The 20,871-nt window shown below is 30.9% G+C and overlaps 1 protein-coding gene across 10 annotated transcripts in view; it reads right to left on the minus strand.

Annotated features, from left to right (window-relative positions):
- The window catches only part of RALGAPA1 (Ral GTPase activating protein catalytic subunit alpha 1), a 302,140-nt gene that overhangs the window by 105,528 nt on the left and 175,741 nt on the right, over positions 1–20,871 (minus strand). For all 10 annotated transcript variants that reach the window (XR_012486534.1, XM_074290587.1, XM_074290589.1 and 7 more), the window contains 6 exons: positions 18,282–18,340; positions 16,744–16,852; positions 15,383–15,493; positions 4,956–5,024; positions 3,351–3,485; positions 976–1,159 (listed from right to left, as the gene is read on the minus strand). Coding sequence is in view for 9 of the 10 variants with exons in the window: in XM_074290587.1 (XP_074146688.1) it covers positions 976–1,159; positions 3,351–3,485; positions 4,956–5,024; positions 15,383–15,493; positions 16,744–16,852; positions 18,282–18,340 (667 nt within the window). In the remaining variant the exon portion in view is untranslated. The remainder of the gene's footprint in view (positions 1–975; positions 1,160–3,350; positions 3,486–4,955; positions 5,025–15,382; positions 15,494–16,743; positions 16,853–18,281; positions 18,341–20,871) is intronic.

Below are 20,871 nucleotides of genomic sequence, written 5' to 3' on the forward strand. Positions count from 1 at the left end.
AACAAATTCAATTAAAAAAATATTTCAATTCCAGAAATGGTCATTATACGCTTTTGAACAAAAATTAAATGTTCTATCCCCTCAGACCAGAGGCTTTCCTCATAGACTAGAAAACTATTTTTCCCTCCTACAGTTACCCTTTATTTTTAAGTAACATCAGCACTCAACAATTAATTCTAATTTTACAAAATTCATTTAAGAGATCACTGCAAAGCTGTCTATTACAATTATGGTCTGTGTTAATTCATTATGAACTGCTTTCATGGCAGATCTTTTTTCTTAAAATGCTATTTAAATCCTTTTTATTTGAATAATTACATAACCAGATTGGGTTTTTTTTTCTCCAAAAAGATTTATAAGATCCTGGAAAGAATTAATATTATTTTTGTATCCTTTGTGTTGCCAAGCATAGTTCCCTCAACATTCTACATAGACCAATAAATCTTTGCTGATTTATTTGATTTGAAGATAATCAAATTTGGATTAACTACTTATATTATTTCAAACCCTTAAATATTTTTAAAGAAAGATATCTGCCACATATGTAATTATTTAACAATTAAGTTTATACAAAAACTTGGCTTTTAAAAAAATTACCTTAGGTATTTAATATTATGAAAGTTATAGACAAATTGCTTAACTTTTCTGTGCCCTTCTAGGACATCCTAAATAAATTATAGAGGCGATGGTTATCTTTAGCAGTGGACTGACTTACTACATTATCCAATATTGGTAAAATTACAGATCTTGGGCAAAAAAAAACCCCAACAATCCAATAATCATCAACCTACAAAAACATATCTTCACATTTACTCTATCATTTTTTGAAGTTACATTTCAAAATAACCACAAATCCATCCTATAACACATTTGGATTAATATGGCTAAAAAGTTTCATTCTATTACTCCAGCCCCTAAAATTGTGTAGTGAGGAAAACTAACAAGTTTATTCTGAACATCATCATTCATCATTACCTTCTGTGACTGGCTGGAGTTTTGAAGATCGTTCTGAATCAGGGGAATGAAGAGGTTCAGGCTCTTTCAGACTCTCCAAATGCATGAAAGGATCATAATCAATTGAAGCCAAATCAGATAGGCTTAGGGGAAAGTACTTAGGATTGCTGAAACATTGAGCTCCATAAACACACCCATGAAGAACCTGAAAGTACAGGAAATTAATAAGACATATTTTATTTTTCAACAAGTATTAAAAGAAAAGAAGTTTATAAGAAAATAAAACTTGGTAGCATTTAGGATGACATAATTTGGTAACAAGGAATTTTGTACTTCATCTAATCCAACCTTTGGTTTTAGAGACAAGGAAACTTCTAAAGAGAAGTTCTCTTAGGTATTAAGTAATAGAGTTGAGGGAACTCTAACTTATGTATATATGCAACCTACTAACTTTTTCCCTTGTACGCTTTTTTAAAAAAATTTTCAAATAACAACAAAATTCATATGGAAGAATAAAAGGTCGAGAAGTGCAAGGGAACTAATGAAAAAAAAAGTCAGAGGAAGGTGGTCTAAGTGTACCTGATCTAAAGCTATATTATATAGCAGCAGTCACCAAAACCATTTGGTACTGGCTAAGAAATAGAACGGTAGATCAGTGGAACAGATTAGATACAAAGGACAAAAAAGGGTACATTTATAGCAATCTAATCTTTGACAAACCCAAAGATACCAACATTAGGGACAAAAATTCATTATTCAGAAGAAAATGTTGGGAAAACTGGAAATTAGTATGACAGAAATTAGATATGGACCCATACTTAACACCATATACCAAGATAAGATCAAAATGGGCCCATGATTTAGGCATAAAGAATGAGATCATAAATAGATTAGAGGAACAGAGAATAGTCTACCTCTCAGACCTGTGGAGGAGGAAGGAATTTATGACCAGAGGAGAATTAGAGATCATTATTGATCACAAAACAGAAGAGTTTGATTACATCAAACTAAAAAGTTTCTGTACAAACAATACTAATGCAAACAAGATTAGAAGGGAAGTAACAAATTGGGAAAATATTTTTAAAAGTAAAGGTTCTGACAAAGGTCTCATTTCCAAAATATATAGAGAACTGACCCTGATTTATAGGAAACCAAACCATTCTCCAATTGATAAATGGTCAAGGGATATGAACAGACAATTCTCAGATGATGAAATTGAAACTATTTCCACTCATATGAAAGAGTGTTCCAAATCACTACTGATCGGAGAAATGCAAATTAAGACAACTCTGAGATACCACTACACACCTGTCAGATTGGCTAAGATGACAGGAACAAATAATGATGAATGTTGGAGGGGATGTGGCAAAACTGGGACACTGATACATTGTTGGTGGAGTTGTGAAAGAATCCAGCCATTCTGGAGAGCAATTTGGAACTATGCCCAAAAAGTTGTCAAACTGTGCATACCCTTTGACCCAGCACTGCTGTTATTGGGATTATATCCCAAAGAAATACTAAAGAGTGGAAAGGGACCTGTATGTGCCAAAATGTTTGTGGCAGCTCTTTTTGTTGTAGCTAGAAACTGGAAGTTGAATGGATGTCCATCAATTGGAGAATGGTTGGGTAAATTGTGGTATATGAAGGTTATGGAATATTATTGCTCTGTAAGAAATGACCAGCAGGAGGAATACAGAGAGGCTTGGAGAGACTTAAATCAACTGTTGCTGAGTGAAATGAGCAGAACCAGAAGATCACTATACACTTCAACAACAATACTATATGAGGATGTATTCTGATGGAAGTGGAAATCTTCAACATAAAGAAGATCCAGTTGATCAATGATGGACAGAAATAACTATACCCAGAGAAGGAACACTGGGAAGCGAATGTAAATTGTTAGCACTACTGTCTATCTACCCAGGTTACTTATACCTTCGGAAGCTAATAATTAATGTGCAACAAGAAAATGGTATTTACACACATATATTGTATCTAGGTTATATTGTAACACATGTAAAATGTATGGGATTACCTGCCATCGGGGGGAGGGAGTGGAGGAAGGGAGGGGATAATTTGGAAAAATGAATAAAAAAAACTAAATAAATAAATAAATAAATAAATAGAGATAAGAAAAAAAATTTAAAAAAAAAATAAAAATTTTCAGTTCCTTACATCAATAAATTTACCAAGCAAGGCAAAAAGGACTGCTTCAAGATAACAGGAATAACATCTAATTCATTCCTCTAGTATCAAATAAAAAACCAAACTCTCAAAATTTTAGCAAAAAAATAAATTTAAAACTTCTCATTCAAAAAATGCAAATCAAATGTTTATGTATCTAGGTCTAAATGTGACATATTATGGATATCAAAGAAATAGTCAAGCAGAAATACCTTATAAATGCAATTGAGGACAGACTTTTCTGTTTTATCATTTTCAGCTCCTGTTGTATGAACTGGTTGGAGTAGTGTCTTTAAAGGCAATGCCATGATCCAGTCCAATAAACACAAAAGTAATGATACCACCAACTATAACAGAAGATTTTAATCATTAAATATCCCATAAATGACAGGATTTTGATATTTAATACTGCCATCCACAGTTATTCTTTAGTTTATAATTTCATTAATAAAATTTCAATCTTTAGCAAAAATAAGTCAAGCACTACAAAGAATATATAGAAAGAACTGAATTTTAAAGTTTTAGCTAAGCCCAGTGGAGATGAAATTCATTAAACAGGATAAAGAAAACAAAATAAAACGGATTCAAATTTTAACCTATCTACAATATGTAAAAATATAATTAAAATGGATCACCATTTATCAATCCACAAACATTTATTAAGCATCTACTATGTGCAAGGAAAATACTGTGCACTGGAGATAAAATATTGAAAAACATAACACAAATGTATGCACATATATGTATGTATACAAAATAAATACATGAAGAACAAATAAAAATTAGTATAAAATTAAGTAAAAGGTGAGGATAGGATAGGTACTACTAGAGAGGAATTAAGGAAAGCTTTGTTTAAAGGAAGCACTTGAACTGTGTCATAAAGGAAGCCAGACATTCTAAAAAATGGAAATGAAGAGGAAGTATATGAAAGCATATAGAATGCTCAAGTCATGAAGATGGAACATAGGAGTACCATGTATAAATAATAAAGAAGTAGAGTTTGGCTAGATGACAGAATTTGGAATAACATAGAACGAGAATCAAAAGATAAGTTGATAAAGAATGGGATGCCTACCAAAGTAATTTATCTGAAATATTTTGCTTATGTACTTTAACGGCTTGTCTTTACCATGGTGATTCACAAATGTCTAAGGAGGAAAAATAAAAAAACAAAACTTCCTCCAGCATTTTTTCAAATGCAACTTATTTTCACCAAAGAACCTTTCGTAGCATTTTAATATACTGATCCTTTTAAGTTTTAAACAACTGAACTTAGAAATGTTATCCCCCACCAAATTTGGAATGTGAAATAACCTTCATATGGCAAACTATATTAAAAGTATCACAAGTAGCTTTATAATCTTGGAAACTAGTAGGAAGTAGTTTTTTGGTCTTCAGAGTTATAACTCAAACTGAATGTGTATCTGACATGTTGATATTTATAATTAGAAATGTGTAATTAAAATGTCAAGCTAACATACCCAATTCCCGAAGCCAAAATTTTGAAGAAAGTGTACTAAAAATATAGTGCAATTTATTACAAATTTCTAAACAATGCTTTATAATTTGAACACTTTATAAAACAGATATAGATAAAAATCTTTGACATGAAAATCAATTTAATTATTAAAGAGAAACTAAATTATATTGATATCATATTTACAAAATAATTTAAGTACTAACATATCTCTGCAAGGCATGATACATTACAGATTTATAAGAGGATGAGCTCATATCCACAGATACCCAAAGTATTTGTAAAAATAAATTCTTATAACTTCAATTTTTAACATAAAAAATTAGTTGTATTCAATTACCCTCTTGTCAATTTCATAAGATGAAGCTTCTGTACTTGGTAAAAGATGAGTAACAGTGGCTATCAGTATCTATAGGCAAAGATAAAAAGTTATTTTTCTTTTAAAATCTAATGACTAATGAAAATCCTTTAAATCCTAATTTTCAAATGTTATAATTATTTTAAATTTGTGAACAATATGTATTATGATTATACTGGCATATAATCATTTATAAACATTTTAAAACATTTAAACATTTTTAAAAGAACAATATCAGTACCTCCAAATTCCAAGCATATAATCTATTTTTTCTGAAAGTTTTTTTCAAAAATTTTATTTTTATTATTATTTATTATAACTATTTATTGACAAAACATATGCATGGGTAATTTTTCGACATTGACCCTTGCAAAAACTTCTGTTTCGACTTTTCCCTCCTTCCCTCTACCCCCTTCCCTAGATGACAGGTAGTTCCATACATGTTAAATACGTTAAATACAACAGCATATAATCTATTTTTGCAGTTGCACACAAATAGAACATGCACAAGCAAAATTAAACTAAGCACAAACATTGTCTAAAATATCAAGTTATGATTTAATTTTTTTTTTGTTCAGTCATTTTTCAGTCATTTCTGATTTTTCATGACCTTAATGAGATTTTCTTGGCAAAGATACTGGAGTGGTTTAACTAGTTCCTTCTCAGTTCTTTTATAGATGAGGAACCTGAGGCAAACATAGTTAACTAAACTGTCCATAGTCATAGAGCTAGTAACTGTCCACCACTTTATCTATTGTGCTACCTAATGCAATATGTAAAATTAATTTTATTTCCCCAATATTAAGTTGAAATACCATAAAAATGACAGCAATTTTAAAAAACAAAAACAAAGAATGAAATGCCTCAAAACCATAGTCCCCTCAATAACGAATAACTATCCCACATCATTCAAATTTCTCATTCCTCTTAGGCATATTCACCTAAGTTTAATTTCCTCTATTGTGTTCTAGTTTTAAAAATGAATTCAAGGTATTTGGATAAATTATTTTTTTAATACAACTGACATCTAAGTACATTTATGAATTCACAAAGTATATTTTTTTTATTATTTATAATTTTAAAAGGCCTACTTCCAGATCTGCAATTAGGTAGGAATTAATGAATTATTTCAGTATTTTGTACTTTAGTTCCTCATCTAAATTTGTGGAAACAATAATTCTTGCTTTCTTCTCTGTATAGTCTGATTGTACTTGGTGAAAGGGAAAAACTGATTGTATGCAACTGAACAACAAAATCTAGATTCAAAGAAAAATGTATATTACTGTGCAGAATAACATACATATAGGCCACATTTTAAAATAGTTCCATCTCTTCTATGTATCAATGTTATTCATATCTCAAATGGACACCATTATGATGTATTTTGGAGGACACTTAATCCAAAATATAATAATAACCACCTTTTTGGGGGAGAAAGTTCTGACATTTTAAATTTTAAAAAGCAATTTGGGAGAACTCACTCTCTATAAAAATGTAAATGGTCAACTTATGTAGCAATTATGAAGTCAGAATAAATATTCAAAAAGATAATTACAATTATCTGTGTAAAGTTTGCATTTATAATTTCCATGTACATACTTTAAGTATTCAATAATTAATTAGTCATGATTCGTGAGAACTGATAAAGAAAAGAATGTTGCCCACATCAACACAAAGAGAGGATAGAATGAATAACAGAATGAGAAGTGAATTTCCTAGACATGACCAATGTGGAAATTTGCTTTACTGACAATACTTATATGACACAGAAGTATGTGGAAAGAAAGTGAGATAAAACAAAATACGGGCTATTGTTAATAGCCAAAATGTGAAATGATAAGGACTTACACAAGCATGGTAGCATTGTCAGAGGAGAAAAGGAAGCATATGCAAGAAATATTATTAAAGGTAAATCTAAAGAGACTTGGTAAGTGATTCAATATGGAGTATGAGAGAGTGACGTGAGCCTGAATGACTTTCGAGGGTGGTAATGATTTCAAGGAAAATTAGGAAGAGAAGAGTTTTTGGGAAAAGGAAATGAATTGCATTTTGGTCAAGTTGAATTTAAAAGGTTTATGAGACACTGAGTTCAAGATCCTTAAAAGTTGGAAATATCTAGACAAATATATCTTAGAATTATTTACATATAGATAATAATTATCCCTGTATAAAAAGCAACTCCATGAAAACTGCAGAGATTTCCAGGTGAAGTAATATAGAGAGAAAAGAATGTGTATGTTTTTGTATGGTGGAGGCCAGTTAATGGGGTAGCAAGCTGAATAAAGAGCCTGCAAACAAGACAGGAAAGAAATTGTCATACAAATAGGGAAAAAACCAATAGAGACATTATGTCACAAAAAATTAAAGTAACAATTCGTTTCTTTGTGCATTTTAAAGTGATGAAAAATATCAACTCCAGGGAAGGTGGAGGCAAGATGACAGAGAATAGATAGGATATTGCCTGAGCTTTTCCTGGCTTCCCTCTGAATCAACATCAGATCAAAGCCTCAGAACAGATTTTGGAGTGACAGAAACTACAAATATTTAGAATGCCACAAATTTCCAGCAGAAAATATCCTGGAAGGACTGCAGGAAAGTGCTGTCTCAATCAGGCAGGGGGGAATGCAGCCCAGCCCAGGCACAGTGCAGGGAGACCCAGGGTGAAGAGGCAATGCACGGGAAATGTAGTGGGAGGATATTAGCCAAAATGCAGAAACGTTGGTTATTATGTCCTGGTTCAGAAGCCAGTGGATCAGCACACTAGCTGTTGAGACCTCCAACACAACTACAGAAGGCAAATAGTGACCCCCTAAGCCCCAGCAAAACAAGTGGGATTTGGCCATTTCCAACCATCAGCACCAACAATCCCAGGGCAGCGAACTGTTCTCCTATACAGGAAGCTCAAGATAATCTCCCATTTGCTCTAGGAGCAGACTTCAAGCTTTACAAATGAGCTAAAAAGGAAAAAGAGCTCGGACAATAGATAGCCATTATGAGACAAGAAAGAACAAACTTCAAATTCTGAGGACACTAAAGGCAAAAACACCTCCAGAGGAAGCTTCAGAAGAGGTATGAGTTGGTCTCCAACTCAAAAGGTTCCCATGGAAGAATTCAAAAAAGATCTCAAAAGAGAGAAGAAAAATGGGGAAAGAAAAAAGAAAAGGAGAGCTTTGTAAGAAGAGTTTGGAAAAAGCAACACAGAAATTGTCTAAAGAAAACAGCTCTTTTTTAAAAAACACAATTGGAGAAATGGAAATATATATATATATGTATATTAAAGAACAGATTTGGTGAATGGAAAAAGAGAACAACTCCTTAAAACATAAAACTGGTGAAATAGAAAAAAAATTCCAATTAGCAAAATAATTTATTTTAAAAGCCCAACTGGACAAATGCAAAGGGAGATTAAAAAAAAATAATAACTTAAGAAAATAATTCACTAAAAATTAGAACTGGATAAATGGAAGTGCAGGATTCAATAAGACATCAAGAATCAGTTAAAAAAAATGATGAAAAACTAAAATGTAAAATATTTTATTGGAAAAACAACTAACCTGGAAAATAGATCAATCTCAGAATTATCAGACTACCTGAAAATCCCAATGAATAAAAGAGCCTAGACAACCAACCTCTTTCAAGAAATTATGAAGAAAAACTGCCCTGACATCTTATGACCAGAAGGTAAAATAGCCATTGAAAGAATCTATCAATCACTTCCTTAAAGAGACTCCAAATGAGAAAAATTAAAAAAAAAAAAAAAAAAAAAAAAAAAAAGTGAGTAGAACCAAGAGAACATTGTACACAGCAACAAGATTATGTGACAATCAATTCTGATGGACTTAGCCTTCTTCAACAATGATTCAGATCAATTCCAATGGACATGATGGAGAGAGCAATTTGCTTTCAGAAAGAAGACTGTGGGGATTAAATGCAGATCACAATATAGTATTTTCATCTTTTTTTGTTGTTTGTTTGCTTTTTTTCCTTTCTCACTTTTTTCCTTTTTGATCTGATTTTTCTTGTGCAGCACGATAAATGTGGAAATATGTATAGAAGAATTACACATGTTTAACATATATTAGGCTATTTCTGTCTAGGAGAGGGAGGTGGAGGGAGGGAAGAGAAAAATTTTGGAACACAAAGTTTTGCAAGGTGAATATTGAAAATTCTATTTCTATGTATTTTGAAAATAAAAAACTGCTATTAAAAAAGTGAAAGCTAGATAAATTTATGAGAATTTCAAGATGCTAACTAGAATAGTGAAGGAGGGAAAGAGACTTGAAACCATTAAATACATGGATGAATTGAGGGAATTGAATTCTAAGCCTAAAATAAACTTTAAACTCTCTCTTTCCATATGTGTGTGTGTGTATATATATATATATATATATATATACACATATATATATGTATGTGTATATATATATGTGTGTATGTATACATATATATGTATGTGTGTATATACATATATATATATTCATTTATTTATTCATTCTTTTATTTATTTGTTTGTTTGATAAATCAATTCCAGGGACCTCTTGATCATTTTCTCTTCTATTTTTCATAATGAGTATAAGCAACAAGACTACAAACATAAGATTTGTTCAGCTTTTATGCTAGCATCTGTCATAGTAGATGAAGTATCTAGAAATTCTATGAAAATTTAATAAAATGCTTGGAATCAAATCAATATATAGTTTGATACTTGGTGGCTTGAATGTAAAGCTGAGTTTAGGGGAGGACAATGAAAAATATGTTTAAAAATGTATCATGATGGGGCAGCTAGACAGAGCAATGGATAGAGCACCAACCCTGAAGTCAGGAGGATCTGAGTTCAAATTTGGCCTCAAACACTTAATACTTCCCAGCTATGTGACCCTGGGCAAGTCACTTAATCCCAATTGCCTCAGCAAAAAAAAAAAAAAAAGTTTAAAGAAGAGTTGCCAGACAAGATAAGCAATCAAAAAATCATGAAAAAAAAATTAAAAAAGAAAAAAAGAAAAAAAAATATTTAATTCTTCTGATAAGAAACAAATGGTTATTTATGTGAGAGTAATTGCTCAGTTGGCTCTCTATATAGACTACTGACCTGTCAGACCACTGACTTCTTAAAGCAAAACACAAAATGAATACAAAATGAGGATTAAATTGAGATGTTGTGTGCAACTATGGCAACTCCAATCTAATCCATTAAATAAGCCTTTAATACTGAAAAATGAGAAATGAGATAAAGCAGACATTAACAGACAAAAACTATTTCAAAGAAAGTTTAACTGATATAAATCAAAAAACAAATGAGGATAACAAAACAAACTCCTTAGTAAGCAAATACTTGATTTTGGAAAAACAGAAAGATATGGAATCCAGGGGCAACACCAGTCTAGAATATAAGCAAGATTTGTAAAATTCTATGAAAATTAGTGGAAGATTACAAACAATATCACTTCATCAAATATCAAAATAGAATGAAAAGAAAACAAGTTTAATCAATTATGCAAGATCATTTTGAGAGCACAGGAAATGAAACTGGACAAAGAGAACTGACAAAAGTATGAAAAAGATGTGTTAAAATTTCCATAGCAATGAAAAGTACAGCTGACACACTTGAACATTGACATCACAGTTCCTGAAAAATTCTACAAGGAAGTAGAAAGGCATTAAGGAAAACAAAAGGTAAACCTGGACTAGACAAAAGTTTACAAAGAGATGAGATCTGTGTTGGAGGTGACAATTTTGATGAATCATTTCTCAAGATACCTGAAACAGCAGAAGATACTAAACATTTTTTGGGGGAAAAAAATACACATGCATCATCAACAAATGAAGCAATTTGCTAATTTTCTTGGACAAAAGCAAAATGAAACTTTTCTATTGACTATGCATAGTCAAGCAAAGCAAATTTTCCCAGTGGTCATATTCAAGTTATTGCTTCAATTAATTTTTAGGTTCCCCTAAGTAAAATATATCATTTGCAAAAAAAAAAAAAAAAAAAAAAAAAAGGATAGTTCTATTGCATCTTTGCTATGCTTATTTTATCTTTTTTTTTTTCCTTTGTCTTAGCTGAAGCAGGCATTTCTAGCATTACTGAACAGGAATGGACAATCTTGCTTTCATTAAGTGACCTTATTGAAAAACATTAGTTTATATACATTTCAGTGATAATGCAAGCTCTTAGATATCAGGTTAAAGAAAAGCCCATTTAATTCTAGTGTTTTGCTTTTCTAAATCAGAAATGGTATTGAGTTTTGTTAGAAACTTTTTCTGCAGCTACTGAATCATTATTTTTCTCATTAATAATAGAGTAAGGTTTATATTTTTATTAATATCGAACCAACCCTAGATTCCTAGCAAAAATCCAAGCAATAATGTATAGTCTTTTTGATATGTTACTGTAGTCTCTTTGCTAATATGTTATTTAAATTTTTGCATCATTATTCACTGGGAATCATATTCCTCTAGAATTCTGTTTTGTACGTTTTTAAAAAATATATTAGGTTATATTCTATTTTGATATCACTGGCTTAGGTATCCAGATCATATTTATCACTATATAAGAAATTTTTTCATGCCTTATCCTTCTTCCATTTTTGTAAACATTCCGTGTAATAATAGAATTGTTTCTTTGAATATCTGATAGAACTCACTTTGTAAATCTATCTGCTTGCAAGTATCCATCTCCCTTCTCTCCCCAAATATAAATTCACTTATGGCCAGTTCAATTTCCTTTTCTGAAATTGGGTTATTTAAATTTTCTTTCTGAATGTTAATTTGAACATTTTATATTTTTGTAAATATTTATCTATTTCATTTGTTATATATTTGTTTTATTTGTTATATTGCCATATAGTTGGACAAAATTGTTTCTAATATCTTCTTCATTTGTAATGAGTTCTTTGTCACTTTTGATAAAGTGATTAATCTTCCTTTTAAAAAAATCAAAATAGCTAATGTACTAAAATACCTCCTCCTTTTATCAATTAGTTGAAATGATTTTTTAAAAATTTTAGTTTTATTGATTTTTTGTTTTTGTTTTCAAGATTACTATTTTGGAGTTTTTTTTTTAATTTGTTGTTATTCTATTTTTTTTTTATTGTTGTTGTTGGTTTTGCTGAGGCAATTGGGGTCAAGTGACTTGCCCAGGGTCACACAGGAAGGAAACATTAAGTGTCTGAGATGAGATCTGATTGAACTCAGGTCCTCCTGACTTCAAGACTGGTGCTCTATCCACCATGCCATGTGCTTTATCTCAGCATTTTTGGTATAAGGTTTATCAATGATTATCCTTAATGAAATTATCTATCATTTCTAAGACATACTCTTTGACAAACTAATTCTTTGGGATTAAATTAGTCATCAATTCATAATTCTTTAAGATTTCATTTTTATTGTACTTTGTTCAGTAAAGATTATATTTAATATTTCTGCTTTTTTGTAAAGTTTTAGTCTAATTCATAGCCAATTATATAAAAGTATTATGAACCAGAAATATATCAAATTTAATTTTTTAAAAATTCTATTCCTATCCTAAAATATTTTGCTCTAGTACCTTAAAACTCTGTGAATCTTCGCATATCACATGTTACTCATTAACAATGCCCATCCAGTGATTAAGGATAGGTAACACAAGAAGCAGAGTGACCTTTTTAGCTCAGGGGGAATATAAATAGTAATTATTACTGAGAGGGTCTTCCCTTACCAGAATGACTAATTTTGACTAGGTTAAAAAAAAAAAATTAAGATTGTAAATAAATAAATCACAGAGAAAGAAAATATTCTGAATGCTTAATGGGCATGCACTAACCCTTCAAAATGTCAATGAGGGGTTAGTTGTGTACAAAATGTCTTATTCTACAGGAACAAGGATTGGAGTTGGGGCTGTGCTAAGTGACCTGATACTAAGAAAGTTGGTACATGAAGGAGAGCCTGAAAACCATCACATGGGATGACCTACAACTGGCAAATATTTTAAAAAATAGAAACAAAATACATCATGAATAATGTTAATTTGAGGTTTTCTAAATCAGTATATTATGTAGCCTATAGGAATCTATTTTTATTTGGGTCTGAAATCCTTCCTTAGTGCAGGGAACTCCAGCTGAGGAAACTTTCCTTACTAATTTAGATTTTGGTTACAATGTTCTTGACTATTTTCACTGGTGGGATTTCTTTGAGAGGTAATCAGTGAATTCTATTTTCCTTTTGACATCTTATTCTAACATGTCTGAGCACTTTTCTTTCATGATTTCTTGAAATATGATAGGATAGTCCTTTAATCATGACTTTAAGTTTAATGAAGTTTAAATTAACTCTCCTTTATCAGTTTGTCTTTCCTTTTTTCTTTTCAATCTTTTGACTTTGCTTTAGTATTTCTTCTGGTCCCATGATGTTAATGACTTCTGTTTGATCCATTCTAATTTTTAAGGAGTTTAAGATTTTGATAACATTTATTAATTGCCTAATATGTACTAAACATTTGATAACATTTATTAATTGTCTAATATGTACTAAATGCTGATTATGCAAATATCAAAAACAGAGTTTTTGCCCTCAAGAAGATTACAATCTACTTAGGAAAGACAACACACAAAAGGAAGCTGAAAGGATGGAGGATGACAATCAGGAGCATGAAAACTCCTAAGTCCCAAAATATGCAGCTTCTCATACATATGAGAAATGAGATAAAAATTCTAAGCTCCTTTTAAATGAAGATTTTGGAGTACGTGGCTTTACCCTCCATTCAGAGGGACACAGGGTGGAGGGTGGTGACGAGGTAGAATTACAAGGCTTATGGGATCTTGCAAACTGTTGAAGTACTCCCAATAATTAGCTTCCTACAAGCTTGGTGAGAAAGTCAGAGAATTCCCAAAGTAGTGCATCCAGGAATAAAAAGACAGAAATAACAGTTTAATTTCCATTAAATTGTTAATGCTCACTCCAAGTCTTTTACCCAAAGCTCTTACTTCTTTTCTTTCCTCTACTGAAATTCATTTAATAAATGATATAAGTTTTAAAGTTTTGATTCATTTCTACTAGGAATTCTAATTGATCTTGTGGTAAATCTGTTTTAATTTGAGATTTTACTCATACGTGTTTATTCTTTCCTTCTGAATTTATATCTTGTGCATCACAGTGGTTATTTATTTTTTATTCATTTTTATTCATTTATCCAACTTTAATTCTCACATTGAGATTCTATGATAGGGAACTTCTAGTGAGATTGTTGTACCATCCTCTTACAATCATAGTGTTTCATATCAGAGTTCTTGCCACTACATTGACAGGATACTAAAAGATCAATGACCACAGGGTGATTTGGATTAAGGAACTACAAACTTTCAATTGTCTAATCACAGCCTTCCCGAACTTTCCAGGATCTAAACTCTAGTGTAAGTCTAGACAACATAACTCTTGTCCCAGGAGTGGGACTCCTGTAGATAGTTGCTAGGCCTAAGTCCTGTTAGCTAGCTGGAAGATACAGTAGGTACACAGTGACAGATTACCTGCTTATCTCTCTTCTAATGAAAAGATTTAAATCCATCTATTAAAAAGTACTTCAACTCTATTTAGAAGGCTGAATAGAAAGAAGATCCTTCCTACCCATGTTTTACAATTCCTGACCTGGTCTCTAGCATATAAGTCAAATTTGTGATCCTGGCCTAGAAAAAAGACCTACATGGATTTCTTCTTTGTTTTACCAAAAACTCACTACTTGGCCTCAGCTGTTTCTTAGATTTATATATGTTGGGGGGGAGAGGAAGTAAGGAAATAGAAGAGCAGATCTTCACTACTTCCTCCTAATCCAACATTTTGGTTTTTCTCTACTTAAAATAAAAAGTCTAGAAGACCATCTATTTGTTGTAAAGAGTCCTGAAGTGGAAGGAGTGTTCATATAGATACTTCACAATTGGTCCTTTGATTTCAGAAATAAAAATTATCCCACTAAAGGTTGTTTTTTATTGTATTAGAAATCTTTATTCAACTTGCTCATATATATATGTACTCTTTAGATTCTTGGATTATAATATTGCTTAATGAAAAACTACAAAAAAAGGACTTTTTCAATTTTCTATGCACTAAGAATTTATGTAAATGTAAATACACCAAGGACTTATTATTACTTCAGTAGTATGGGAAATCCAGGAATTTACAGTTAAAAACTTAGCAGAGGAATCTTAGAAAACTTAGCTAAGAAATATTACATAAATTTTCCACGGATAAGAGATAGTATGTATCAAAAGTAGGATTTAAACTTAATATTTCTGACTCTAAATGATTCAATGACTTTTGTCATTTTTGTAGATAAGATTAAATTATATTCAAGATTATTCAACTGAAGAAAAATAAACCAAAATGTCTCATTACCAAGATTTTCTAAACCATGAAGAAAAAGTAAATGAAAAATTACTTACTTGAATAATTTTTAAGGGCGAATCAGGCTGATAAATCTGAAGCCTATGTACATATTGAATCAGCATATGAAGCATGTTGCAAGCCACATGGGCTACAGTTTTATTTGGAAACTGAAAAATTTAAAAAAAGAATAAGGAATTTTTTCATCCAGATATGGATGTTATTTTTAATGTTTCTGGACTGCCATCTACTGATGACAGGTTGTACATGCTTAGGAACTATGAAATAATTTTATTAACAAGATTGATGCTACCAAAAATATTCATGATATGTTATCAAGCAAAATATAAACAAGTGTTGGATTATGTACTCTTTTATATTGTGTTTACAGCCTATTATCACAATAGAAAAAAAAGAACTGATTTTATTCAATTTTTTTTTAAACTGTTAATTTAATCTTTAATAATGAGTAGAATATTGTTGGGCCATAAGGAACAATGAATATAATAAATATATTGGAGCATGATTACAATGAACTAATGCAAGATAAGGTAAATAAAATCAGGGGGAAAAATATAGAACAATGAATGGCAAAAAGAAAACAAAACTGAAACGCAATAAATAATGACCAACTTTGACTACCCCAAAAGACATGGGAAAATATGTGCTCTCGTCAGACATTCCTTTGCAGAGAAGGAAGATATTTTGGAATATTGCATATAATATCAGAATTTTATGCTATTATTGCTGAGTGTTTTTTTTTCTTTCCCAGTCTTCTGGGAAAGGAGGAAAGCAGTGAGAAATTTAGGTCATGTCAAAACAGAATAGTCAATAAATATTTTTTAAAATAGTTACTGTTATTCTTACTGGCATTAATTCCAGAAGTATGTTCCTATTTGTGAGCAAACTTGCCCTGATAACGAACTTAAAGCTTCACTGAGCCAAAAAGGAGTACAAAAGTTACACTTAGGATTTTTTTAATGGGAAGTCATTCATGTTAATTTGGAATTAAGATTAGAAGAAAGGAACAACATATGGGAAAAATCAATACATGATAAAGAAAGTGTGAAAGTAGGGAGAAAAAAAGATCAAGCTTTTCCTATATTTCAAAATAGTTATTTTCCACTGTGTCAACATTCACAAATACTTTGGATACAAAGCAGAAGACTAGAAAAATAAGATAAAACTGACCCTCAAAAAGATACTCCTTAATTATAAGAGTTGGGAGTACTACTAAGAAATTAGTGCTGAAGATGTAATTTAATGAGAAAATAATGATGATTTTATAAAATGTAATTTCTCTAATTCCAAACTACAGTATTTAAAAGGAATCAAATTTCCCCCATGCCCTAAAAAAAGAACAACAAAAATCTATATTTCATACAGTTATCTGATCGAATGTCTTTGAAAAGCATCTCACCTTTAAGGAAACACAAATTACATTCAGAGCTTCCTTAATTTGAGGATGATGAGATTCATGAACTAATTCTTCACAGATCCAAATTCCTAAACTACAGAGAGCAACACATCTGGGAGGGGAAAAAATCAGCAACTGTTATTAGTTTAAAACTAGGCATGATTTTAAATAAAACTACAAAAAAAACTTTATATAATATGATTTATGATTTCTACATGAACCAGAAATTGAGTGAACAAATATTCTAAGTAACACATTTTTTGGTCATTAATTTTGTTAAATAAATGCATTTTTAAAAATTAAGCAGACTGATAAACTATAAACACAAAACCATCCAAATATAGAAGTAACTTGAGAAGTTACTCTGTAACTAAAGCAGGTAGACATAGAAGAATGGATTAATAAAAGTAACCACTTAAAAAAAAGTTAGTTTTTTTTTTTAATTGACTGCAGTCATATAATAAATCTTTGAGGTTGGATCAGAACTCAGATCCTCCTGATTTTAGATATTCTACCCATCACCTAATTGCCTGAACTGAAGATAAGAGAAACACGAATTTACAATGTATCCAGTAATCATAGTTGCTTAACTTCCCCTGAGAACTCCATTGTGAATGGTGGGGGCAATCCAAGTCTGGAGTATGATAAAGAATGAGTAATAAGACAAAGGAGCATGAGGCTTGAGATTTGAAGGCACTATGGAATTTGATTTGCTTAATTTGCTGGTCCAAATTATTTGAAACTTGTTAAGTGAAGTGAGAGCAAGAGTGCCTCAGAAAATACAAAGGGGCTAATAATAAATTTTAATTGTTGGATGAGGTCTTTAATAATCTAAAATTGAGAAGCATGAAAAATGGAAATAAAGGATGATCTATAGTACACAGATGCCAACTTGCTGATTTAAATTTCAATTGATTTTTTGGTACATTATGTCAATAATCCAAGAAAATTCATAAACTAATCTTCATATATACATACTTTTTTTTTAACCTAATAGTCTAATTTTAGGGCATGGGTTTAAGCCCCACACTGAGCAGTGTTTTGAGAAGCAGGATGGTAAAATGGATAGATTTCTTCTTTGATTTGTAGTCCAGAAGAATAGAATTCAAATTGTACTTTGGGCACCTAATAATTGTGTAACTCTGGGAAATTCATTTAATTTGGACCAAGCAACATTAAGAAGCAAAAATTTTGGAGGTATTATTTGTTAAACACAATTCATGTGTAAATTTACATGGATTCAACATATATGAGAATTTTTAAGTCATTCAAGAAAATAAGAGGATATTTTAAAAACTAGTAAAGAATTTGAACTTAAAATGCCCCAAGACTCCATAATTTAATAAATAACCAATTAATCTCTTAACTCAATCAAGATTTATTCACATAAACATAAAAATTGATAGTGAATTAATCATTCACAATAAATTAAATTTATAATGAAGAATGACATATGGAATATTTCAAACTATGTTGAGTCAACTCAAAATGGAGTGTTCAAAATGCGCTAATAATTCTTAATTAGTAACTATCTGACTGACCTTGCAGGACCAGAAGGTTCATCTCTTGCTGAACTTAACACAGTTTTGATTATGAGTTCCTAAAACAAAAGGAAAAAATGGTGATTGCCAGATAATGCACATATTTTATTTCTAACAAGCATTTGTATACAACATCGTTCACACACACACTGAAAGGAGATTGTATAACACAAAAGAGATATAAACATATGAATGTATATATTCATGCAAATCTACTTTTTAAAGAAAAGCAGTACAAGTATAGCATATTGAAAATAATTTGTCTTGGAACCAAGAAGGTCTTAGGTTCAATAAAATAATAAATCAAGTCATAATTTGTAATGTTGGTTGATTTCCAAAGTGTGAGTGCTCAACACTGAAAATTTAACAATCAGCTTTTGCAAATTGGTTTGAGATGACTCCAGCACAACACTGGATCAAGGAAGGACATACACATACATTGTATTTACACACATATAAATATACATATCTATAAAATGACACATTGCTCTATCCCTTCAGTCTTAAATTTTTTATTCTATTTTTTATTTCTATTTTTTATTTCAATGTCAATTTTCTGAAAAACCTCAATATGGATTTATCTAATTATTTACCCATTCTGTTCCTACTGTCCAGCAGTCGGTATGTTCTCTCATGTAATATGTTCTCTCTTTTATAAATTGCCAGTTTGTATCCTTTGATTATTGGGGCAACTGATATTTTCTTTTTTATATAACTTATTTTAAATGTTTTACTATTTTTTTTTTTTTGCTTTTAACATCTAATATTTCCCAATACTGTTGTCTGAACTAGTTGTAATAGAACTCTCTATTGCACTGAAGCAGTTATCTTCCATCCATAATTTAGACAAACACTATTGTTTTCCGCTCTCTTTTAATGTACTTTTTAAGATTCAAGGAAACCCGGACTGTTATATGAATTAATATATGGGTTAAAACATTTGCATTACTACAAAAATATCCAGTGGTTATAATTATGCTAAAAATAACAAATCTATTTCCAGGATTTTACTTTTGATAAAATAACACTAATATTCTGTAAATATTTCTTTGGAAAATTATTATTTCTGTTCAGTTCTATTGACCTATTTCTCAATTATTTGTTTTTAACCTAATACCAGGAAAATTTTGATTCTAACAAAATATTTTATAATCAGTTCAAGTCTATTACTTTAATAACATTTCTGCCTAATGTCAGTGGCCATTAATAAATCCAATTATTTTATCCATATAATTGACATTAGTGTCAAACTGGTTTACCATATAATTTTTTTTTTAATTTCCAGTTCAATGAAAAATCTCCCTTGAGATTTTATTTGGGATTTCACTATAATTAAATGTGTATAACTTGTGTAGTATTAATCCTATATATTCCATGTCTCACTGTTACTACAAAAATATTTAATTTTAAGCAATTAAAAATAAATGTCAAAAAGAGTAATAGAGATGTGTGACATTAGTTGTTATCCTTCATTTTCAAAGAAGATCAAAATGACATCTCTATGTTAGTCAAGTTACAGTGTGCCCAACTGTGGCTTATCAGAACAATGCAAGCTCAAAATGTTCTGCCACAGGTCAGAAAACAAATAGTCTATATGAACATTTGGGGTGGATTCTTTAACTTTGTATAACTTGGATTTCTTCTGAGCTAATTCAATTTACTCATATAGCAAATGTACTTTCTCTGATGAGTGTATACCATGCTGGTCAGTCCTGGGCCAATCTCTTTCATATTATACAATCAATTCTTAAGTTATTGACACCTTAGAATCTCCTTATATTGCTTTTTCTCAGCACCACATGAGCACTTGCTCTGTGTGAGCTCTCTATAAAGTAATCCTGTTAGCAAGCATACATTTGGCATTCAAACAATATGGTCAGTCCAACAGAGTTATGCTCTCTGCATAAGAGTTGGAATGCTTGACAGTTTAGTTTGAGAAAGGACCTCAATGTCAGGTATTTTATCATGCCTGATGATCTTCAGAATCTTCCTAAGACAATTCAAATTCATTATTTCTTATAGAATAATAATAATATATTACATTTACATACCACAATTTGTTCAACCAATCCCCCAATTGTTTTAGAAGAAATCTAAAAAACTCTCTTAAGATTCAGTTTCCTAGAATGCCACTGTCCAGATTTCACTGTCTTCCTGATTCCCGTCCTGACATTCTAGCCAACCCAATCACAATAAGGTCAGCACAATGTCTTTGTAGATCTTCAGTTCCATAGTCACTCTAATATAGTCACTTTCCTTTGGAGCCTCCCAAACACTGAACTTGCTCAGCATTGGCAATGCATGTATCAACTTCATTATCAATATAGACATCCCTGGAAAGTATACTGCCAAGATAAATGAACTTATCTTCATTCATTCTCCACTTGCTGTAACTGATGATACCACATGTGAATGGTGTGGTGCGACTGATTGAGTAGTGTGTTTTCTTGATGTTAACTTTTAGGTCAAAATTAGCACACGTAGCACAGAATCAATCCATACTTTGTATTAAGTACACAATCATCGGTGAACAAAAAAATCATGTACCAACACTCCCTCCAATTTAGTTGTTCTAGCCTTGTAGTTTTTT

The sequence above is a fragment of the Sminthopsis crassicaudata genome, chromosome 2, assembly GCF_048593235.1.
Source record: "Sminthopsis crassicaudata isolate SCR6 chromosome 2, ASM4859323v1, whole genome shotgun sequence".
Taxonomy (NCBI): domain Eukaryota; kingdom Metazoa; phylum Chordata; class Mammalia; order Dasyuromorphia; family Dasyuridae; genus Sminthopsis; species Sminthopsis crassicaudata.